Source organism: Mercenaria mercenaria, chromosome 17, assembly GCF_021730395.1.
Source record: "Mercenaria mercenaria strain notata chromosome 17, MADL_Memer_1, whole genome shotgun sequence".
Classification (NCBI taxonomy): domain Eukaryota; kingdom Metazoa; phylum Mollusca; class Bivalvia; order Venerida; family Veneridae; genus Mercenaria; species Mercenaria mercenaria.
The window spans coordinates 6,845,122-6,871,051 of NC_069377.1; the positions used below are offsets into that span (position 1 = coordinate 6,845,122).

Below are 25,930 nucleotides of genomic sequence, written 5' to 3' on the forward strand. Positions count from 1 at the left end.
CGTAACTTTTCTTCTACCGTTAGTACAGACGAACGTTAGTGCTGTCAAGGATATATCAGTATGACATAAAAGAGTTAATAAACACATATTTATTAGTTCTCTGGTGTTTTAAATCCTTTGTTTCAAATCTTTACCTTCAAGGCACAGCCACTTGGAGTTCTGATAGTTTCAGTTACTTCCCTTCGTTTCTAATTCAGAACATTTTCATGCCAAGTTGGTGTTGAGAAAGTACGAAACTCGGTGCCGACAAAAAGTGCTCTTCAGAATAAAACCAAAAACTATTAATGGAGAATCAGCACAGTAAAGCAATTATATTACCTGAAAGTACAGAAATGAGGAATAAAACGATTAAAGGTAACTACTGTTAAAAGGAGAAAAATATTTAACACAATGAATTTGTGGCCGCAGCCACCGTAACCGGAGACGCTTGGGTTAAAGGGGCGAAAACGTAGCTGGGTAACACTTTTTCTACTTCTCTTTTTACCTATCCCACTTGTCTAACTATCTATCCTTTCCATCTTTTCTCTTGACCAAACCACCCGTTGCGTGATAGTCAAGTGTGAATGAGTCGACGTATGATGTAGATGTAGATGAATGAATCAATAGGAAAGTAGATCCCTCGGAAGCACCGATAACAAGGCGAACAGTGAAAATTGCAGACCCGGTTTGATCGAGTCTTTCATAAGCAGTAATGGAAAATGCAACACTCAGCAGCCCAAATAAAAGAAGCTATCTTATAGCAATGGATAAAATTTAATGTAATATTACAAGAAGCTGTTTTCAACTGATGGAGAGACACAATAGTAAAAAAGGCAATGAATCAAATGTATTGCAAGAAGCTATTTTAAAAGGAGAAACAACATAGTGAATCCACCCTGTTTAACTTGGAGAAACACTGCAGTGAATCTAGACTAATACAAAAAGCAATTTTTGGTGTGAAAGAAGTGTATTAGAAAATATCTTGAATACAAAAACAACACAGTCAATTACAAAAAGCTATCATTAATGGAGAAACATCATTACAAGTATATTATCAGATAATAGCTTAACAGAAGAATCAAAATATTGTGTCCAAACCAGAAAATTTCTTCAACAGAAAATAGAACATAGTGAACAAAGCCTATTACCAGTAAAAATCTTCAGCTGAGTATTAATCCTATTACCAGAAACTATCTTCAACAGAACATAAACATAAGGAATCCATTTTGTCGGTAGAAATTATTATAGAAAATGAACATACAGAATCCAGTCTTATAATTATCATGTTTACCAGAAAAGTTTGTATATTATATCAAATAGAACAACCGTAATATATAAACGTATCTTCACCACTTATTTGTTCATCTTGTTAGATTTTAAGCCATATTAACACATTTTAGGCTGTACAGTGGCTTTCGAGGACGTTGTTCTGTTAGTACAGGCAGAGATTGGAACTGCAGTCGAACCTATGACCACCAATTTGCCAGCTGGATGACTTCCTCACAAAAAACCTAAAAGTGTTGGGGGGAGAGGAGGGGGAGAGGGCAACTGATTCCGGGGACCTCACTTGGCAATGGAGGCTACAACACACCTTTTAGGTACTAGGAATTGTGTTTACTATGTTAATGATAAATGTAACAAATAACACATTTATGAATTTCTACCATTTTATTGGAATGTTCTTCGACATGTTGCATTTTAAACAGTGGAAGACATATGTAGCAAATTTATGACAAAATGATATTCTAATATAAAAAGGAATAATAAAATTATTTTCTTTCTTACAAAGACTATTGCCATTCAACTTTACACTGCATATATGACATTTCATTTTATAGTTTGCATATCAAAGTAAACTGACATAAAAATCAAAACAATTATTCTAAATGTGACACAGACATACCTCTCTGTCACTCTCCTTTAAGCAATACAAAAAAAATGTAAACACAACATATAATTTGCATAACACAGTCAGCAGTTAACGTGTAAAATTCACAAGTATTCAAACATATATCTACCTCCCAGAAATAACAAATAACAGGTCATTTATGTGTTTATAATCTATTATGACCCATGTTTTTTTTGAAAACTATGTTCAAAGGGCCATAACTTGAATTTAAAATCATGAATGTGAGACACCATTTACTGAACCAAAAAATGACATTTGAGCCGTGCCATGGGAAAACCAACATAGTGGGTGTGCAACCAGCATGGATCCAGACCAGCCTGCGCATCTGCGCAGTCTGGTCAGGATCCATGCTGTTCGCTTACAGTTTCTCCAATTCCAATAGGCTTTAAAAGCGAACAGCATGGAGCCTGACCGGACTGCGCGGATGCGCAGGCTGGTCTGGATCCATGCTGGTCGCACACCCACTATGTTGGTTTTCCCATGGCACGGCTCATTTGTTCATATGAAAGGTCGTGTCTGCTACCTGTAACCAATTTTTTGTTACTTTTAGAAATATAAACTGATGAAAAAGGTCGTATCTGGCAATTACGTCCTTGGAAAATTGCAGTCGGATAAATAAAATATTTACAATCAAATGTAAAATTATGTAGAATGGCTGAAAAAAATCCCTACTTTTTAAGTGATACTTGGTTTGGCACAAAAATGTCAATGGAATTTTTAATATACATTGTATATTTTTCTTAAACAAATAAACTTTACACTAAGACAAATGCATTTACATGTATTTGACAGCAACTCTTTGTTAGGCAGATCAACTTCATGCTGCAATGTAAGACAAGACTTAGACCAAAAATTCTACTAAGGGGTACGACCCTTTAATAGATTTTATCCTGAGCAACTTGACGTACAATGTACTTATTATGCAAAATGTAATTAGCATGTCATTAAAATTCATATAAAATTAAATATATACCTTTATATTTTCCAGCAGAAAATAATCTGCATGACAATTTATCAAAAGTATTTAAAGAAATGTTCTGTCAACCTCTGTATCAAATGTAGAAGTTGACAGTTCCGTATGAAGAAATAGCTAGTTGTGTTACAAAATGCATACAAACTAACAGATTAACTGACAATTCGATATAAAGGTATAACGTAAATACCGATTAAATACGTTAACAAAATAAAAACATTTTCTGACATTTTTGATCTCCTTGTCAGAGAATGAAATAATAAAATGAAATGGAACATTTATATGGCAGATGTAAGTAACAAAAGGCCGTTTTACAATCAATTCCAACTCTAAATTTCTTTGACCTTCATTTTCAGTGGCGGACTAATTTTTATGGATTTCATAGATGAGTCAATCCAAAAAGTTAAATCCCGATTAAAGACAATTCCAATTCATGTTATCAACAAAATTTGAAATCCAGGAATTCCTATCCCCAGAAGACAACTGTTATGACTAAATTAAGCCATAGAATTTGTACCCGCAAAATTAAATGATTTTACGGAAACTGATTTGCCAGAAGCAAAATTATATCATTCCAAGTAACCAAATGGTAAACTAGAAAGCACTAAGAGGTAAAGCACACACACATGTTAACTAAAGCAGCAGTAAGCTTAAAGTAGAAGACCAGTTATGATACTCCCCAATTTCCAGTTAATTATGTTAGTTTATACTAAGTTATTTTAGCTTAATTTTGGAAAAAAGCTTCAAGCTTAAAGGAACCACTCTCAAGTCCGCTTCCTGGAAAAACCAGTTCTGGTTTCATACAAAAAGCCATGGTTGTGATCCTAGTGAGGCTTGAACCCAAGGCCCCAGGCTGAGTCGCCAATACCTTAACCACTAGACCATTGCTTCCATTAATTATGTTTTCTCTTTACAAGACTTTGCAATTTTCCAACAGGTATGGAAAACCATGCTCTTTTGATGAACAAAAAATACTGAAACAGGATGTTCAGAATACATAATCACACTGAAATTGCTGAGTGTCATTTTAAGTCCTCTGCCTTAAGTAAATATCACAGTTTCATAAACTTTAAATTTTGCACAAGTAGGTCCTATATTCATGAACGTTTAATGTCTGAAACTCAGACTCAGGAACTTGGACTCAAATCTTCAGTGTGCCATAACTTTGTCTATAGAAAGTTCATACTCATAAATTTTTGCTGAAGCAAAACGAAAATACAGAATTTTAAAGTCTAGGTTTAACTAAGTTTCAGGCTTTAAGCATTGATGAATATGGTTTAAATACTTTTGAAAGATACAGTCATATTTTATTTTACAAATAGGTGAAAGCAATGTATAAAAAAAACTTATAAAAATTATAAAATACAAATAATATTGTTATTTTTACCTTTAAAAATTAATGCATATAATGTGTTTAAAACAGCAGTGTAGATACCTTAAAATAGTTTCATGAAAGCATGAAAAAAATGAGTATAAATACCAACAAAATTTGTATTAATACATATCTTATAAATATATTTTATTTACATACCTAAAATATCAATGTATTAATTATACACAGTAGAATTTTCATAAATGTACATATGATATGAAAATGTTAAAAATGAACACAATAAAAAGAGATTATCAAAACATGTAACAGAATTGCTGGCATGATCATGTGAGATTAATCTACCAAGCTTAATTATTACATGAACAATAATGAATTGATTAACTACAAATAGATACCTGCTGATGTATAAACATATACATGCCACAAAGTTAAATGCTTATAATGTCTTTGTTTATGACACATTTTTTGTTTCAAACATAAAATATATTAATTTCTTATTAAATTCTATTTTCGATATTTTTTTCTGTAATATTATTTAAAAATATGAATACATGTACTGATTAACATAGTAAGAAGTTTTGTTGACCACATTGCTTTTAATTAGCTCCCTTTATGGCTCTATGCTTAAATGTTTGTGTGCAATACTGAAGTAGTGCTTTTCTAGCCACGTAATTGTGCATCTATTTTGACAGCTGCTTCATCTGTTTTTATCATAAAATTTAAAACCATATGGGACTTTAACAGCATTAAGTCACTCAGTAGTAACACCAAATGTTTCAAAAATGCCCTTTTCTTGCTGAATTTTTAACTCTTCATTACATATCTATACCCGTCACTAAAAGTCTATTATGATTTCATTAATCATTTAAATAAATGTCAGTTCTGTCCAACATATTACATCTAATGTGATACAGTCTAGACTATTTTCTGGACGGATTGCCTCCAGTGAAAGAAAATAGCAACAAATGCTTTGTACACCAAAAACACAATCCTGGTACTACACTTACACGCCATTGCACTCAAATACTTCATTTGCATTAACCACATAACTTTTAAAAAGTCATTCCAGTTCATGTTACCATGACAGCCTTTGGCAAAGCACCTGTTCCTGTAGAAGCTAGTAACTGGTCTGATACAGTCATAACAAGGGCCTCCACTGGGCCTCAGAAAGTTGTAGCCACTTTTTGAGAGAAACTGCCAAACTGAAGCTGTAGTGCTGAATTTTTGCCACATCTTAATAAAATTCTTGTCTCCACTTTCAAAAATCTGTAGCCTGTTATTTGAATTTGTAGCATTTGGCTACATTGGCAAATGGCAGAGGAGGCCCTGCATAACCAACACTACATCAACTAATCTTACAACACAGAGTCTGTCAGTTTAGGTAACATTTTTCTAATTTTGTAGTAATGAGCCATTCAAACACTTTCAGAAACAAGAAATTTGATTGGCTCTCTCCTCTCTCCTAACTGTATGAAGGGTTTTGATTGGTTCTCTCTTTACTGTACCATGAATTTTGATTGGACATATGCTTATTCCTTATGGTACAGGTTCAACAATTGGAGGAATTTTTCTTTGATCTTCTTTTCATGAATGTAGTCTGTAGAAGCTGTGTGGCTGATAGTCTCTTTGTCTGATCCCTAGTAAGATAGAAAATATCATATTTATACAATATTTTCATTTCCAACCAAGTGCACTATATAAACTATACTCACTCCAATTAAACATGTTTATCACATGTTTGACGTCATAGGAATGAAATAAAGCCATTACATAAATCTGATAATACACTTAAGTCTAGTGTAATAAAGCTTTGACATTTACATCATTTTAAGTATTGGGAGATGTTGGTCGAATTTACTTGGTCTATAATAGGTCAAGAAAGAAAAAAATTTGATGCTTCGGCAGAAAAAACTTACATGTGATAAAAAAAGAATATTACATTTGTGTCTTTTCACACTGAATTTATTAAACATGTTGAATAAAATTGATAAAATGCTCGGCATTAAATTCTGTGCTTTTGAGCAAAATCACAATTTTGTGGGGACATATATTCGTGAATTTTACACAGTGAAGAGAAATGTCAATAATTACATGACATGTTTGTGATATGTAACAAATCACAGTATAAGACTGAAGTCATACTTTGTAAGGCAACAATTAACAAAGTCCCTAGCTTCTTCTGTGAATTTCTCTGGTAACTGTGGAACCGGTTTGTCTGATCCTATAGCAAATATTGCCGCCATTGGGTTCATGTCAGCCCATGGTGGTTTCCTGGTTGCCATCTCAAATACTGTACATCCTACACTCCTGCAAATTATTAATATTATAGTGTAAGGAATGACTGTCACATTAATTGAAAGAAATATCTTTTTGCATCTTTCCTAAAAAAAAAAAATTAACAGTTTTACTTCGATTAATTGTCAGGATATTGTGAACTTGTACTCCTACCATAAAAGATTACATAGTACAGTGACTCAACCAAACAACCAGGAAGTCATTGGTTTGAATCTTGCGACAACCACAACAAAACCTCTTTGTATACATTAGTTTTAGTCAAAAAAGGGGCATCCTATATAGAAATGCAAAACTGAGTAAGCAATACGTGTCTGCAAGTCAGATTAGCACAGTGAAGTTTCAAATCATTCCTACAAGTGGTTACTGCCCTACCAGCTTACATACAAGCACTTCACAAAATTGGGATGCCGATGCCAAAATGGCAGAATAGGTGAGTGCAACAGCTCTATGTGTATTCTTTGAACAATGGAGATAAAAATGATTAAAATGTTGCAAAAAAATTAACATGCTTAAAAACATATCAATACCATGAAAGAAAGAAATTTAGACCCAAGACTGCAAATTTTTCTATTTCCTTTTCTTTTTTCCAGTTGATATACAATTGACCTTAGTTATCTCGAACTCGATTTGTTTGAGTGATCGGTTCTTTGAGTTGTCAAACAAAATTCATTATACAGGGATTTTTCCGGGACCTGACGCCAAGTTTGAGAGGTGGTGTACGAATTATCCAAGTCTGAGTTAACTAAGTTTAACCATATGAAGACTTTAATTTTTAATAAATCTATATTCTAGCAATCATATATATAATTTTAAATAAAATTAATACTTCCATATAAATATCATAAATGAAAAGTTTCTAATTCAGGAGTTCAATATTAAACAAGAGCTGTCACTAATGGTGACAAATGCCCCTGCAGCGCCTTGACATTTGACCTGGTGACCCCAAAGTCAGTAGGAGTCGTTTACTCAATAAGTACTATCAGCATGTGAAGTTTGAAAGTCCTGGGTGCAGTGGTTCGCGAGTAAAGTGCCTTTATGCAAAAAGTTAACGTTGTGATGAACAAACGAACGAACGGACGGACAGTTGAAAACTAATATACCTCCCTTCGGGGCATAAAAAGGAAGTTTATTTCTTGCAAAATTTTTCATATAAAATTCCTGTACCATATATCTGACTTTTTCCCATGTCCAGTCTCATTGACAACTTCTGGTGCCATCCAATATGGTGTTCCCTTCATAGACTTCAATATCTGGGACTGCCCCATACTCAAGTTTATACACAGTCGCTTAGCACAGCCGAAGTCAATCAGCTTAATTACTCCATTGGGCATCAGCATCACATTTCCACCTTTGATGTCCCTTTAAGTAGAAACAAAAAAAATCTCCATACCATACCATATATATATATCATCAATGCCCCTATATCACTATTACATTGTACTGTGTTCTGATTTTGTAAAAATAATTCAGCTTCAATTGTTGGAATGTATGGAAGAGATCTAAATTTGTGTACAAATAATTCTGCAAAAGCAGAAAGGGTCTAAATTTCGCTATATTCGCAAGGCCCTACATATCACGAAAATTAATCCTCACATAAATATTCACCATTAGTATAATTCAAATTCAAGTAGCATACCATTTTTAAAATTTCACAAATATTAAATTTCGCAAACATACCCAAAATTTCAAATTCACGAAATTCTAAACCAGCGAAAATATGTGCTATTACAGTATAATCTGTAGCTTTAATTGAATAAAAGTGATTGCTACATTACTGTTATAACTCAGGTACAGTAAAATGTAGATTGCTTGGGGTTGCAAGGGCGATGAGCCATTTTTGATTGTACTTCCTGGAAGTTCCTGCCCCTTAGCCTTCTAAAACACTGGTTTTTAAGCAAAGTTGAAGTTTTAAGTATGGCAATTGCAAGTACCTATGAATAACATCATTTGCATGCAAGTATTCCACTCCTTCCAGGATCTGTTTTGTGTATTTTCTGAACACAGCTTCATCCAGAGCACCAAATCTCGCTAGAATACTGGCAATTGAACCACCAGGCACAAACTGCATGAAAATACTGACAACACTGTCCTCGAGGCTCGTACCCAGGTACCTGTTCCAAGATATAACATCACATTGATGACAAATGACACTGTTTGAGATCTAGAAACAGATCAAAGCTGTTGATCACAAGAAAGTGTAAACAAGCAGACATGAAATTCACTGCTTAAAACGTACCAAAGAATAAGGGGAGACTCCCTGGCTAAGTAGTAAAATATACGCTATAGAATAAAATGTAATATAAAATGTGTAGGTGAACATCAGCTGAAAATCCAAGATGCAAATAAGAAGCATTTCTCACCCGACAATATTCTTATGTTCCAGTGTTTTAAGAAGTTCAACTTCTTCTTGAACCTTTTCATATTCCTTCTTTGCTTTATTTTGATTGGTTGTGTTTAACTCTATCTGTTTCACAGCTATCAGTTGACCCTCACTTGTCAAACCACACCACACCTGAGGAAAAAAATTATAATTTACAGATACAGATTAACCTGTCTTCACAGCCACCGACATTTAGCAGTCACTTGCATTAACCCTTATCATGCTGGACATGACTGTTTCAGCCTTTGCGTGGTTTCAGCCTTTCATGATCAGCCTGCACATCCATGCAGTCTGATCAAAATCTGCACTATTTGCCATTAAGTCAGTTGGTAAGCACTCTTTTTAACAGTTAATGGTATTGTCCAAACCGAAAGATGGGTAAGTTCATTATAGAAATTTAACAGGGTGAGGGTTAAGCCACCAATCAACTAACTGCCAAAAATTGACATTCTGTTCTGATTTCAACATGCCTTCCGCAGCCAGCTGCCTTAAACAGCCAAACAGTGTCACTCTCCCTTGGGTGGTTGCTTAATAAAGATTTGACTGTACTTGATTATACAGGATACAAAGGTCATGCACATTCATTTTAGTATAAAATTTAGTATTGCATCATCTGCATTTTACTAAATTTCTTTTTGGAAAAAAATACTGATATCGGTAATGCATTTTTATCATAAATTGTAGAGCTTATATTCAAAAAGTTACTTTAAAGTTTAGGTTATTTTTGAAAATTTGTGAATTTCTTTGGCCTTTCCACGACAAAATCGGCAGTTTTTCAATTCAAGAATTTTTCCATAAATAAGAACTGTTTTCCATGACTTTTCTAGGTCTGTGTGAATTCTGTCTATTTTACTCTTGAATGTAACAGTATGTTACTATTACTGAGTGTATCCTTTTTTTAATTTGAAACTCGATATCTCGAACTCCCTTATCTCAAAATTATGGCTATCTGGAAAACATTTTTAAGTCCAATTCCGAAAACAATGCACAAAATATCATTTTAAATCAAATTTCGGTTATTATGAAGTAAAACGCTTGATCCCTTGGAATTTGAGATACTGACTTTCAACTGTACTCATAAGATGGACACAAAAAAGTAGTGACAAGAAAGTTCAGAGTCATATAACTTGCATGTACAAGGTACTGTGAAATAATTTTTATTCGCGTAGGACGAATTTTCGCGTATTTCGCGCTAGGACGGATGCGCGAATTTAAGACCGCGCTATTATTACTTTTTGATTTTATTTCTTCATTTCTAAAATTGAAAATGCGCAAATTAAAGCCCGCGCGAAACAGTCCTTTTTCATTTTTGTGCGAAATTTCATGCCAGCGAATTTAAATGATTTCACAGTATCTTAATAAACCTTTAGCCTGCTGGCGGGAATCGATTTTGCCTTTGCAACCATAGACTGATCATGGTCTTCACTGTTTACTATTCAGTCAGTAAATTTTCAGTCGAATAATAAATGGTATTGCCCAAATTGAATGATGGAACAGTCCATTGTAGAAATATAGCAGGCTAAAGGTTAAATCTCAAGAGTCTTACGGTTCCAAAAGCTCCTTTTCCAAGCACATTTCCTTTCTTCCACTGTATTGTTTCCTCCAATATTGAAGAGTGAGAACTGAGTGTCGTACAAGCACTGTCAGCTCTCTCCATCTCATCATCCTCTTCCAGACTCAGATGGTCCTCCTGTTTAATATATACATTAATCAATTCTGTTAGTCATAAAACTGGTAACCAGTTTGCAAAGAACGATATTATCAACTGATGGAGATCTATACTCTTACATACCAGAAGACTACCATGGTACCCTGGCTGAACATCTGGAGCATTTCATAAATGTCCATCAGGTAGGTAAACTTTAAAACCCATCTGAAATGTCTTTTAATGTATCAGATATTCTTACCAAGTACTAATTTGCTACAGGAAATATTTCTAACATATCCATTTTAGAAATACTATAGATTCTATGTACATGTAAATCTTTACCTCACTACTTTGAGATGTCACTCTTATGACATTAGCAAGTTCATCAATGTTTTCTTCTTGCAGACTGCTGACTTCTTTAAATGGACTTCTCTTAAACTCATCAGCAAGATTCTACAAAAGTGAATTTTTACCAAATCTTATTGTTATCATTTCATCCAAAACAAGAATCTTCAAAACTGTTATGGTAATATAACTTGATTCTGTATCATGTTTGATATCTTGTCTTAATCAAACAACCAACCTAGAAGTTGGTAAAGCATGAACCAAGTTTTTTAACACAGTGCTCTCTTTTTTCTCCAAAATAGTGACTTGATAAGGGTTAGATAATTATATGTGTAAGGCTTTCAGAAAAATACAGGAATAGTGAAAATGAAACTATTCAGACGACTTAACTTCCTTACATTCCATTAAATTCATCTACTTTGTACAAGAGAAAATACAAGTACACAAAATATTTAGTTATCAAACATCTTTACAGCTATACTACTAACCTTAGGAACATTTACTGGACTGTTTGCTCGCTCTCCAACATGTGATGCTGATTTACCTCCCTTTATCTCTGTGAACTTCCCTGGTCTCATCCTCCCAGCGCCCGCTGATCCTGGCCGAGGTGGAATGCCCATATGATGTGAGTGGTGAGGATTATCAAATCGTGAAAGACTTTTATGCAAATGCTCTCCATCCCTTCTAGGAGTCTCTTTCTTCGAGGACCTGTTATTAGTACTATGTGGACCAGCATATAGTTCCATTTGCCTAAAGCTATTCATTATTCTAGCAAGATGTTTAGCTTCATTGTCAGCTTTAACCATGGCCTTTACTTTCGTTTTATCAGCACCTGCATCAATCATAGCTTTAACTTTCTGTCCTATTTGATAATTTTCTCCAGTAAACCTTTTCATTAATTCAGGATTATCTTTATTCAGTGTTACACTCTCATCAAATGAACTAGAAACTCTTACACTTTGTTTAGCATGGAAAGGAGAAGCTTGATTTTCTTGCACCATTTTCTTCAAAACTTTCCTATCTGATTCTGTTATGGTACTATTTCCACTTTTGAAAGAATTCACTGATTTCATATTTGATCTTGAAGATGGGAAAGTGTTACTTAATATCTCATCAATAGCTTCTTTAATATCCTCATCTTTATCTTCAACTTTCTTAGTTTCCGAAAACCGTCTTTCTTTTCTTGAACTTCTTGATGACTTCATGTCATCATCTGTTCTACTTGTTTCCAAAGCTCTAAGATTTTCTTCAGTTAAGTCTTTGATATTTAACTTTACATCATTTGTACTAGTATCACTTTCAACATTTACATTATCTTGAGCAGTTTCACTTTGTTTTCTCTTTTTATATGAATTATATGGAGAAGACTCCTCTAGTAACTTTTGTGTTTTCTGCATTTTCTCAGCAAGCATTTTTTTAAGGTCCAATATTTTTGAGTCAATTCTCTCCTTAGTTTCAGAATTAAAGTCACCCCTTGGAGAATCGTTGACAACCTTATTTTCATTACTTTTAACCTGACTTTGCTCATCATCAGTATTAATTTTCTCTTTTGATGTACTTTTTCTCAAACTGTTAGAACTACTTTTACGAACTGAATTATTCCTTGAATTTGACTCTCTTGTAGCACTTGATTTGGGTGAAGTTTGTGTATTTCCAAATACCTTACTAGCCTTTTCTCTAATTTCAGAACTAAGGTTAGAAATTCTAGACATATTTGTTTTTGAAGAAGAATTTCTAGATGGTAAACTTCTTGACATTGCAGAACATGTGGCAGATTGTTTGCTGTCTTTTTGTGAGGCGGAAGATCTTATTGACCCTCCACTGTTTCTAACAGGTCCACTTCTACTAAAATTAGCACTGTTTTTGTCTGAAGAACTAGAAAGTTTATCCCTTGGAGTGGACCCTAACAATTTACTCAGATCTTCATCTCTAACATTCTGATCAAACCTATTTATTGCATCAACTGTTTTAGCAACATGTTTCAAAGTGGATTGTGTATTTGACAGAGATGGGGATTCAGGTATTGGTGTTAATTGTCCAATCACTACTCCTCTATGTAACATATCTCCTATATTTTCTTCATCATAATAATCATCTTCATCATCATAAATATCATCATTGTCATCTTCAAAAATTTCGCTTTCATCCTCCCTGAGTTTAGATAAGAAATCACTAATATCACCAGGCATATCCTGCTTGATAATCACACCAGCCCTGTTCTGATGTGACAAACTGTTCTGAGTCATGTCTAGATTCATTGGCCTATATCCATCATTTTCAGCCATTGGAAGGTCTTCCTCTACTCTGTTTTCTACAGTAGTTCTGACTTCCCTGAATCGTGGTGAGTACATGGAAGAAGGAGTGTCAATAGCATCTGGTAAGTGTAATTCATTATCAGACACTGCAATATGCAGTGGGGAGGGTAGTCTTAAAACATCAGCATCTTCTGCTTCTGATTCACTAGAGTCTATTTGACTTACAACAACAGCATCCGCTTCTGATTTGTCTATACATGAAGTTGCAATCTGCCAACCAATACCGCCTATCAAGGCAACATCTGGTTTTTCGTTTTCTTTTGCAAGATTTTCATGAATTTTCTTTTTCTTTTTTCCAGATCGCACCCTCCGTCCCGATTTTCCACTTTTAGGTCGAGACTCATTATCAGACTTGTTAGCATCTTTACTTCGGGATCGTTTCTTCCTTCCACTAGATCCTCTTGTACTTGCAGATGATGGTTTTGAGCTACTTGCTGGTTTCTTGGGACTCTTAGTATTCTTTCCTTTTAATGATACTTGAGTTTTTGACCTTTCAATGTTTGGCTTTTCAACTATAAAGCCAAATTCTGTAGCAGTTAGTGCTCTCTTTTGTTCTAGCTCCTCGAATGGATTAACTATAACAGGTGTTGTCACTGGGTTATTTATATCCATATAGTTTTTTCTATTTATTCTTGGAGCACACTCAGGCATGATTTCTACAAGTGGAGCGTTAACATTGCCATGATTTTCCTTAGCTTCAGTAGCACCAGGCGGTCCATCACTTGAAGGTCGGACTTTGGTGGCATTAGAAACAGATTCTATTTTAGTGTCAGAAGATGACATCAGCTTCTTTTCTTTTGCTTCTTCAATGGTTGTCATCGAAGCAGATCTTAGTAGTCCTTTATTTTGTGATTTATCGTTGGCAACTGTTCCAACGCTTGGCATTTTGGAAACACTGTTACTTACTATACTGGCATTAGAAACTTTAGAAGCACTTTGCAAGGTTTCAGACATAGATTTTGAAAGAACTGAATGTTTTTTCACAGGCATGTCAGTTTTATCTGAAATTACAGATTTGTTTGCTGTGGTGGAGGAGTCTGATGTTAAAGAACTGCTACTAGAAGATTTCGCTGAACTAGGAACACCAGCCATGTTGTAAGATTTCGAAAAAGAAGCTGATTTGTTTACTGATGCAGGAACTAATTCTGTTGGTGAACTAGAATTTGCTGTTTTTGTTGCTGCAGAACCAGTTTGACTTTCAATCTTCTGAGTGTTATTAGACATACTTGTATTAGTTTTAATTAAAGCTTTTGCAGAACTGTCTGAATTATTATTTTGTCTTTCCTTACCTTCTAATTTATCTGACAAAGTACTATTCTGCTTAGGGGTGTTGTTGGTTTGGAACCTAGGTGTGTAACTTGAAGAAGTTTTCCTTACATTGCCCATCTGTCTCTGATTAACACTTGCACTCTTTGAAACATTAAAACTGACATTCCGAGACTGCGCACCTTGTCTGTTTGTCATATCAGCAGAAGTTGACTGCTTAGCAAATTTATTTGTTGCAGAAGAATTTTGTGAACCCTGTGAATTTTTTCCTGTCTGGTTAACTGTCTGTGACAGGTTATCTGAAGGCTTAACTTGCATTTTATCATTTTTACCTGTATTTACACTTTTAACACCAGCTTTACTTTCAGTCTGTTCAGAACTATCAGTTTTCTTTTCTACTGTACTATCAACCTTACCAGCTTGATTATTTGTCTCATTCATCTTTATTTTATTGTTTTCCTGAGTTATAACTCTGTTTTGAACTTGAGCTGAAGGTGCTAAATGCATATTTACATTACTTACAGTTTCTTGTTTTGCTGCTGTGTTCTGTTTTTCAATAGTTTTTGCAGAGACAGTTTTAGTACCAGATTTTTCCTCCTTAACATTGCTTTTTGGAGCAGTTCTTAGAATATTTTCAGTCAGTTTGGTAGGAACAACCTGCAGAACATTCTGCATCTTCTGTGCAGCTTTCTTCTTTGCATTTGTTACTTGAGCATTTGGTTTACTTACAACAGCTTTAGAGTCAGTTTTGGAATTACTGTTCTCCTTTGCACTTACATCTACTGTTCTAGCAGTCTCATCAAGAGATTCGCTAGAATTCTGATCAGTAGGTGCATTTGCTTCAGTTGTATCACTGTTGTCTTCACCCATAATTCCATGTACAGTAATTGTACCTCCGCTTTTAGCACCATTCTTGTTTGAACCATTCGCTTTTGTAGCATTTTGAGCAGCTGCATTTCTAACAGCCATTGTATGTAAAACAGATCCATATTTTGAGTTTCCTGTTGTCACTGCACTACTGACTTTCAGTTTTGGCACAGAATTACCTCCCCTTGACTCATCCTCTGAATTCAAACCAGCACTACCTGCACCCTGACCAGAGGTAGTACTTTTCCCGCCATTTGCATTAGATGCAAACTTATCATTTAACTTAGATGGTCCAATTTTAACCGAACCAACAATTTTTGCTGAATTATCAGTCACTTGTTTTGCTTTCACTGAATTAGTTTTTTCAGTTTTTCTAGATTGTTTTCCTTTCACAGATAACGGGGAATCTCTTGGAGAGCCAGATATATGACTGCTTCCGCTGGAAGAAACAGTATCACTTCCTGAGGATGGTGTGCGTATAAAAGGGTCCTTCGGCCTGCTCTCCTCTAGTATAAACTCATCCTTATATACTGTCCTTGATCGAACTAGCTCAGGCTGGTCTCTGTTTATTTCCAAATCTTCATCAGATCTCGGTGAAAACTCATTCTGAATTATCAGAAACAGAAGATTTCTCAGCAGAAGTTTGACTAGATTAGATAAAATAATGCTCAAGTATTTGTTTATTATTTTGAAGTATGTTCACAATCATACAGATAATTGTTGTCAACTAAATGCATTTCATAAAGCATGTATGACTTTTAAAAAGTCACAAACATGGTAAATAAGAATGAAGTTTCATTAAAATCCCTAAATAAGTTGCACACAGGTGAATCCTTACTCTAAAATTAGTTTGTAGAAGTACTGTATTACACTGTAATAAAATTCGTTGTCTATGAAGACTGAAATTTTAAGTTCATACCTCTGATTTGCCATCGCTCCTCTGGGTAATAAAAGTTGGTGTTGGTGGAATGACCTTACTGGAACCAGGACCATACATGTGCTGCACGGGGGTTTTGGTCTTACTCAACATCTGACCTGTTAAAACACAACATGTTAACTTAACGTTACATAAAAATGTGATTTGTGTTAGTTCAGATTCTTTATCAAAATTGCCATATCTGATTATAGTTATGAGAAGTTACTGTAGATCAGGTTATTTTCATACAGGCTCTATTTAGTAACCTCATGGTCAGCAGCCCAAATACAGGCATTTAGAATTTGCGAAAAAGAGTGTCTATGTTTTCAACCATGATGCAGGTTAATATCAAAAATGTGTGTTGAATTCGTGAGTGGCAATATTCGTGAATATTAGCGAAAATAAGATTATCGCGATCATTGCCCAATCTACAGTTGTTAGAGTAAAATACATGTATACAGTCAAACTTTGTTTGCTCGAACTCTGATAATCTGGACACCATTCTTTGCTAAAACTCATTGACAGGTCCCAGAAAAAAATCCCTGTATAGTGTAAATTAATTGAGCCACGCCATGAGAAAATCAACATAGTGGGTTTGCGACCAGCATGGATCCAGACCAGCCTGCGCATCTGCGCAGTCTGGTCAGGATCCATGCTGTTCGCTTTCAAAGCATATTGCAATTAGAGAAACCATTAGTGAACAGCATGGATCCATGCTGGTTGCAAACCCACTATGTTGGTTTTCTCATGGCTCGGCTCAATTTATGTCTTGAACTGCTGATAACTCGAACAATTTTTGCCACTCCCTTCTTGTTTGAGCGACCAAAGTTTGAATGTATTAAATGTTAACAACACCGAGTTATAATATTACTAAACTGAACAAACATTGCTCAATTTTATGAAACTATTTCCAGTGCTAAGTTAAGGTGATTACAATCTTACTGAGAGTGCCTAAACTAAATTATATATCTAAACTGATATAGTCAAACTTCATTTTTTTGAATTCAAATAATTCGAAAACCACCCTTTGCTTGAACTCAACGTCAGGTCTCGACAAAATCCCTTTTTATTTATTTTGTTTGATGGCTCAAGCTACTGATAACTCGAACAAATTTGCTTGACCCGTCAAGTTCGAGTCAACGAAGTTCGAATGTATACTGAAGTCCAGACATAGATAAAATGTCAGAACAAAATGACATTGTACGTTGTAATATTTAGCAATCACAGTTTTTGTTATATTCTTAATATACATGTATGATTACAAAAATGTATTAACAAAAAATGCCCAACACCTGAATTTCAATGTTAAAAGTCACCAACATATAAATTAATGGAAATTTGAGAAACACACATGCACAGAAAGCATTAAGCTGACTGCATAGGTTTGCCAGCAGTGCATAAAACCTTTATTTTCTTTCATTTTGATTTAAATACTGGTAAGTTTTCATTCTTCCAAGTCAAGCTTTCTGCAAAATCTTGTGAAAAGTAAAAGAAATAGTCTAAAAGAGATGCAGCTGGTCTGCAGCACAAAAAAGCTCACACATAACTAAAGCTGTGTTTAGTTTTGAAAATACTTTTGGTCATAAATGATATAAGTTAGTATTTTTCTCAAATTTCCAAACCCATTAGAGATTGCTTAACAGAAAACATACCAAGGTTAAGCATCCTGGGAGAGTTAGAGTTAGTTGACATTCTACTATCAGTCCTGTAGGAGCAGATACTCATTAGAGTTGCCTCCCTTTGTATAGTGGTTGTGGTTCCTTCCCTATGAAAGGGAGTGAACTCACGTTGATTTGGTGTATACCGGTTAGCTTCAAGGTCGTTAGCAGGGTTAGAATTGACAGAGTAAGATCTCCCTGGTTATACAAAAGCAAATAAAACACTAGGTAAAGACACACACCAATATACACAGAACATTAGAACATTACACACATGTATAAAAAATTCAGCTACAATACATCAAGAATTTGATCCTGTTTTTTAAAAACCTTGTGTCTCAGTTTTGGCTTGCCTTATATGCATTTCACCAGTGGTTCTAAAATAATGTGGAAGCTGCAAAAATGATTGTTTAAAAAAATTCTGGATTTTCTGTTTTTCTTATTTTTCTTTTAAAGAACTTATAAAAAAGGAAATAGATAATTCTCAGTTTTCGTATCTGGAAAAGTGATCTTACGGATACACAAGATTTTTAAAGAACCAATACTTGTACTCTGTATCACTGTATGTATAATGGAGTTGATAATTAATTGGAAAAATGTTAAATAAACGTGTGAAAATATCCAGGATTTTCTATTTTCTTATTTTTTGTTTTGAAAACCATCTAAGAATTAAATCAATAATTTACTGTTTTGCATCTCCTGAAAAGTGACCAAAAACTGACAAAAGTGATTTCGAAAACAGCAGTGATTTACGAAATACAGTTTTAAAGACAACTCTCCATTAGTATTGTATTCTCAAAAACTATTATTCAAACTAGAGTTGTCACAGGGGTGACGAATTATACCCCCACAATATGGCCTTGTCACAGAACTAAGCCAATGTCAAAGCCGAACTTGCTTGTCCTTTGACCTACTGACCACAAAATCAATAGAGGTCATCTGCTAGTCATGATCAACCTCCCTATGAAGTTTCATGATCCTCCGCCCAAGAGTTCTCAAGTTATTGTCCGTAAAAGGTTTAAATGACCTTTGACCTTTGGAACTCAAAATCAATATGGGTCATCTGCTTGACATGACCAACCTCCAGATTAAGTTTCCTGATCCTAGTCCAAAACATTCTCAAGTTATTTTCCGAAAACTGTTTAAATGTTCCGGGTCACTGTGACCTTGACCTGTGACCTACTGACCTAAAAATCATTAGGGGTCATCTGCTAGTCATAACCGACCTCCCTATCAATTTTCATGATCCTAGGCCCAAGCATTCTCAAGTTATCATCCGGAAACCGTTTAACTGTTCCAAGTCACTGTGACCTTGACCTTTGACCTACTGATCTCAAAGTCGAAACTGACCTGCATTTTATGATGTTACACCTGTGTACTTAAATTTATGATCCTAGGCCCAAGCGTTCTCAAGTTATCATCCAGAAACCATTTAACTGTTCCGAGTCCCTGTGACCTTGACTTTGACCTGCATTTCATGATGTTACACCTGTGTACCAAAATTTATGATCACAGGCCCAAGTGTTCTCAAGTTGTCATCCGGAAACCATTTAACTGTTCCGAGTCCCTGTGACCTTGACCTTTGACCTACAGACCTCAATGTCGAACTTGACCTGCATTTCATGATGTTACACCTGTGTACCAAAATTTATGATCCTAGGCCCAAGTGTTCTGAAGTTATCATCCGGAAACCGTTTGACTGTTTAGGGTCACTGTGACCTTGACCTTTGACCTACTGACCCCAAATTCGAACTTGACCTGTATTTTCTGATGTTACACCTGTGTACCAAAAATTATTTAAATTGGTCAAGCCTTTCTTGAGTTATCATCCGGAAACCATGCAAAACCAACAAATCGACCGACCGACCAACCGACCGCCAAGCTCACTCCTATATACACCCCCCACCAAACTTTGTTTTGTGGGGGTATAATAAATAATGAATTCTAACATTACAACAATATATATTATTTTCACCAGATTTTTACTTAAACTTCTTTCTACGCCTGAACCATCTAATTATCACTACACATTTACAAAATGTGACAGCTACATTTCTTAGCTAATTAATAACACTATTTACAATGTAAAAGTGACCAGAATTTTTTTCTTGTCATTTGAACTGTTTTTAAAGCTGCTGATGTTTAAAGCTACTTGTGAATTTTTACCACTTACTAGAAATAATGTTTTTTTTTCTGGATTTAAGGTTGCACTGACACAATTATAGGTCATATGGCAACTTTCCAGCTTTGATGGTGGAGGATGACCCAAAGTGCCCCTCTATGAAATATTCAATCACATGTGGGCACCCTCCATAAGCTAGCTGGATGGCTTCCTCACATGAAGAATTCAATGCCACAAGTGAGGCTCAAACCTACATTGGTGAGGGGCAAGTGATTTGAAGTCAGCAACCACGGAGGCCCTAATAATGCTTTTAAAGCTAATTGCCCACAGGTTGAGTAAAATTTTTCAACATGTTGATTCCCACTTAGTTTGGCATAGAATGTATATACGATATTGAAACATGGTGAAACAACTGTTATTTATTAGTAAAAAAGCAGAAAGAATATTGATTTTCTCCATTATTTCAAAAGCATTATAATGGTTTACTCCCTCCTGCACAGTATTTTTGGTTATTGATGACAATATCTCACAAAAATATATCTAAACTTTATCCCATTAGTAATTTTCACAGTACCAAAGTTTTATAAATTTCTGAGATAATTTTTTTTTTGACTAAAATGTGTGAATAGGTTGCTTTAAAATGTAATTAATAACCACCTAAATAATGGTATGAATGATAAGTAACAATCCTTCCGCTATTGTTGTCAAACGTAAATCCTTTCAATCAAACATGTTTTGCACTGAAGGAGTTGAAGCTGTTACCATGGTGATTTCTTTCTTATTTTAGCAAGTTTCTGCGAATCATCAATCAAGCCAAAAAATTTCTCTTGTTTTCACTGGCTATACCAAAATATAACCTCAAATGCTCCTATTTTCATCTTTTAAATGCTGTAGATGCACATTTTTTTTTGTTCTTTGTGTTAAGTTGTAAGTAATAAATGCGTACCGTATTTTGGTGTGTATAGGTCGCACTTTTTCTACCCATTTTGCTGCCTGAAAAAGTTCCTGCGACCTATACGACAGAACATTGCCAGCAGTTTTTTTTTTCGGGCCAATTTTCTGACCGTAGCTCTCGCAAAATTACGTGCATCTGTATTCTGTTACGAACGAACAAAATGGACAAAAAATATCAATATCGGCGGCTTTTCAACCAATAGCGGTTACTTTCAATAAAATATATCGTAAATAACCCATACAGAATATTAAAATTACGAATGACTTTAATTCAAAGATGTTTTTGCAGTCTGAATTACGTTTGTTTCTACTTTTGTTTTACTGGACGCCATTGACATGTACTCCGGGTTGGATAAAATCCGGACAGATCCGTCCTCCATTCCAAACATTGTTTATACCAATTCTTAGCGTATTAAAAAACTTGAAAGATAATTTTTTACTTTTGATTTTTAAATAAAAGAAAAAAATCCAAAAAGAGATATTTTGTTAATCTTTTTACTCAGAATCAAAAGAACGCGGTTAATTACATGACACGGAAAGGTGTTATAATTGCTGTGCAAACAATTCACACTTAAACTTGCATGATTAGTGTCAAAAAGTCGCTTTTCTTTGATGTAGTCTGTTACCGATACTACTGTTAGTACGAAACGGTTGGGAACGAAAATAACACTGTCCGATTTCCACCAATCAGGTTCTGATAATAATTCAGTCCGCGGCATCAATATGGCCGCCGCCATAACTTTTTTGCCGGTAAATATTAAATATTGCTGGGAAAAAAATCCGAAATTTAACTGCGACTAATACGCTAGAAGTTAAATTTTCCGACCATTTCCAGAGCAAAAATTAGATGCGGACTATACATTACCGCGACCTATACACACAAAAATACGGTAAGTAATAAATGCCTTGTTCTATCTACCATGAAAATAACCATGGCCCACTATATACATGTGCAGCACTTTTATTCCAGCTCTTTCATAATGTATATTATGTTTAAGTACCAATTAAGATACTGTTTATTAACAGGTATATTCAAAATAAATTATACCTCAGGTATATTCTACCTGAATACATTTCACTGACACCAAATCTATTCAAAATTAAGGAATATATTTTGCAATCTCATGTGACCTACCTCTCTTCTGGCCATGTAAGTAAGGTTCACATGATGCAGCTAGTTCCATCAGGTTTGGGGTCCCTCGGTTGGGGTCGGACTCACTGCGTCTGTGGTGACTAGGGGTTGGAGAAGCTGGTGCTGGTGAAAACCTTTCAAACACCTCATCTGTAAGGTTTGAGCTTTCTCTGGCAGTCATTGGATTTACCTTCCTTCCCCGACCTTGAAATAAATTTAAGCTCAGTTGACATATTATTGTCCATGTAAATCATTATGCTATTTTCAGTGCATTTACAATGTAAATCAAAGGGCTTTTTACAACGTTAACCACAGTGCTATTTTCAATGTAGATCAAAGTGCTATTTTCAATGTTAACCAAAGTGCTATTTTCAATGTAAATCAAAGGCCTATTTTCAATGTTAACCACAGCACTATTTTCAATGTTAACCAAAGTGCTATTTTCAATGTAAATCATAGTGATATTTTCAATGTAAGGCATAATGCTATTTTCAATGTAAATCATAGTGATATTTTCAATGCAAATCACAGTGCTATTTTCAAACAGTAAGAAATAAAGAATATCAAATGGTAAAATGTTATATTCATCAAAAGACATCATAAACCTTTGAATGTTTCATAGTTTAATAAGTGCAGAAAAATGCTCAAAAACTCATGACCTGAAAAATCCTTACCCTGCTTCCTGTCCTCAAATGATCTCCTAAGTCTTGAGTTTCTTCCAAACATAACTGGTGACTCTAGGTTACGATCTGAACTAACACGATCGGGGCTTATTACTGGCAGTCTTTCTATACTTCGAGATTTGGTCCTCGGCAGTGGTGATGGCTTCTGCTGGTTCCTTACTTGTCCCAGCTTTCGTACACTGTCTCTGTAAAAGGAAGACTGTTAATTATTCTCAATATAAAAGAATGTCTAAATCCCATTATGCAGAGCCTATACCTTTTTTAACCAGTGGTTAATGACATTGTATACAAGGGTAAAATATGTTGAATATTTTAATGTTATTACACATTCTAGCATAAAACTGCTGTTACTGTCACTTTTCGGGGGTGTTTTAAACAAGAGAGAAAACGTGTGTTAACAGAGAGATTCTCGTGCTCACGTGCTGTTATAACACCTTTTTATATATGCGCGTTCCATGGCAAAGCGTAAATGTATTACGCCCCCAAAACAGATAATTCAAATGGAAATGATGTCAACGTGAAAAAAAAACTCGGATATTCCCGCGCATTTCCTGGAAATTTAATGACGTTGAGGTAGAATGTATTCATTTATTAGTTTTTTCTGAGTTTTATGCTAGAATAGCATGAACGCATGTTCATTTCATGTTATAACATCTTCAGAATCCCTCGGGATTCTGCAGACTTTATAACACGAAAAAACATGCGTTATCCCTACACTACAGAAACATTATTTTGACATCTCTAATTAAATATTATTTCAAGAAATTCGTGAAAATATCAGCCAGCCTAAACTTCCACGTTCACAAAAACACATCATTAAAGTCAAGTAAAGATAAACAAATATGGCAATACGCAGATATTTCCACTCGGTAAACTTCTGGAATCGGCAGTTTGCGAACTTTTTGACCCTAAAAAAATATCCACCGATACAGTAAGGTTTCTCACCTTAAATGAGGCTGAGAGAACTCATCTTCTCCTTTAGACTTTTCTTTGAGACTCAAGTGCCTTGTGATACCCTTTGGATCTGAAAGAATTAAAAAAATAACTTGTGAGGAAAAATTAGATTTTCAGTACAGAAGAAAATATAAAGATCAAATAAATATTCCTTTACTGAAGCAGTATTTGAGCCTCACAACAACATCAGTCACCATCTAAAAAAAAAGAATGTCAGCTTTATGATTGTTTGTTTTGGGTTTAACGCCATTTTTCAACAGTATTTCAGTCATGTAATGGCGGGCAGTTAACCTAACCAGTGTTCCTGGATTCTGTACCAGTACAAACCTGTTCTCCGCAAGTAATTGCCAACTTCTCCACATGAATCAGAGGTGGAGGAATAATGATTTCAGACACAATGTCGTTTATCAAATAGTCACGGAGAACATACGCCCCGCCCGAGGATCGAACTCACAACCCTGTGATCCGTAGACCGACGCTCTACCTACTAAGCTAAGCGGGCAGGCTGTCAGCTTTATGAAGTTTATAATATTTAGCTGGTATCAAGCTTTTACAGCTGTTTATATTTTGTCATCCCATGTATTTGTACTTTGTCATCCTATGTATTTGTACTTTGTCATCCCATGTATTTGTACTTTGTCATCCTATGTATTTGTACTTTGTCATCCCATGTATTTGTACTTTGTCATCCCATGTATTTGTACTTTGCCGTCCAATGTATCTAATTTTGTACTTATGTATTTGTACTTTGTCATCCCATGTATCTGTACTTTGCCGTCCAATGTATCTAATTTTGTACTTATGTATTTGTACTTTGTCATCCCATGTATCTGTACTTTGTCATCCCATGTATTTGTACTTTATGTATTTGTACTTTGTCATCCCATGTATTTGTACTTTGCCGTCCAATGTATCTAATTTTGTACTTATATATTTGTACTTTGTCATCCCATGTATTTGTACTTTGTCACCCCATGTATTTGTACTTTGTCATCCCATGTATTTGTACTTTGCCGTCCAATGTATCTAATTTTGTACTTATGTATTTGTACTTTGTCGTCCCATGTATTTGTACTTTGTCATCCCATGTATTTGTACTTTGTCATCCCATGTATTTGTACTTTGTACTTTGTCATCCCATGTATTTGTACTTTGTCATCCCATGTATTTGTACTTTGCCGTCCAATGTATCTAATTTTGTACTTATGTATTTGTACTTTGTCGTCCCATGTATTTGTACTTTGTCATCCCATGTATTTGTACTTTGTCATCCCATGTATTTGTACTTTGCCGTCCAATGTATCTAATTTTGTACTTATGTATTTGTACTTTGTCATCCCATGTATTTGTACTTTGTCATCCAATGTATTTGTACTTTGCCGTCCAATGTATCTAATTTTGTACTTATGTATTTGTACTTTGTCGTTCCATGTATTTGTACTTTGTCAACCCATGTAATTGTACTTTGTCATCCCATATATTTGTACTTTGCCGTCCAATGTATCTAATTTTGTACTTATGTATTTGTACTTTGTCGTCCCATGTATTTGTACTTTGTCATCCCATGTATTTGTACTTTGCCGTCCAATGTATTTAATTTTGTACTTATGTATTTGTACTTTGTCGTCCCATGCTCTCCATGCAAATACAGTATGAAACATAATTCTAAGAGAATAATGGAATTCTTGAATTTAATATTCTTAAACAAAATATTTCTATGAAATTTCTATTTAAACAGACATATCTGTAAGAAACGCCTCAAATATAAATGTTTCAATCACTCTTTGCGAAAGTCATATTCAAAGACTCATAGATAGTAAAATGTAAACTTTTTATACCAAACTTTTAAAGTAAAATATTAAAGCAACCAAAGCTAAAACTCCTCTACCACATTAGTTTACATATACCACACAAGAAACACATTTCACTCTCCTCTACAATATGAGCGTACAGAAATTACAGCTGTGATATTGGTTCCGAGTTACGTATTCTGCCTTTAAACACAGCAGTGCTGTGTAAGTTTCATTCAAGTTTCTGCCATGGACCATTGTAAAAAAAAATCATATGAGCCGCGCCATGGGAAAACCAACATAGTGGCTTTGCGACCAGCATGGATCCAGACCAGCCTGCACAGGATCCATGCTGTTCGCTTTCAAAGCCTATTGCAATTAGAGAAACTGTTAGCGAACAGCATGGATCCA

The 25,930-nt window shown here is 34.8% G+C and overlaps 1 protein-coding gene across 1 annotated transcript in view; it reads right to left on the reverse strand.

The window, feature by feature from the left end:
- Nucleotides 1-4,363: 4,363 nt before the first annotated feature.
- Nucleotides 4,364-25,930, reverse strand: part of LOC123535613 (serine-rich adhesin for platelets-like) — a 47,912-nt gene continuing 26,345 nt past the window's right edge. The window contains exons 12-24 of the mRNA XM_053528889.1: nt 23,721-23,799; nt 22,767-22,960; nt 22,096-22,296; nt 17,879-18,082; nt 16,230-16,345; nt 11,351-15,916; nt 10,860-10,970; nt 10,416-10,559; nt 8,850-9,001; nt 8,421-8,600; nt 7,654-7,848; nt 6,337-6,501; nt 4,364-5,831 (exon numbers count right to left, since the gene is read on the reverse strand). Coding sequence (XP_053384864.1) covers nt 5,744-5,831; nt 6,337-6,501; nt 7,654-7,848; nt 8,421-8,600; nt 8,850-9,001; nt 10,416-10,559; nt 10,860-10,970; nt 11,351-15,916; nt 16,230-16,345; nt 17,879-18,082; nt 22,096-22,296; nt 22,767-22,960; nt 23,721-23,799 — 6,395 coding nt within the window. The 3' untranslated portion in view covers nt 4,364-5,743. The remainder of the gene's footprint in view (nt 5,832-6,336; nt 6,502-7,653; nt 7,849-8,420; nt 8,601-8,849; nt 9,002-10,415; nt 10,560-10,859; nt 10,971-11,350; nt 15,917-16,229; nt 16,346-17,878; nt 18,083-22,095; nt 22,297-22,766; nt 22,961-23,720; nt 23,800-25,930) is intronic.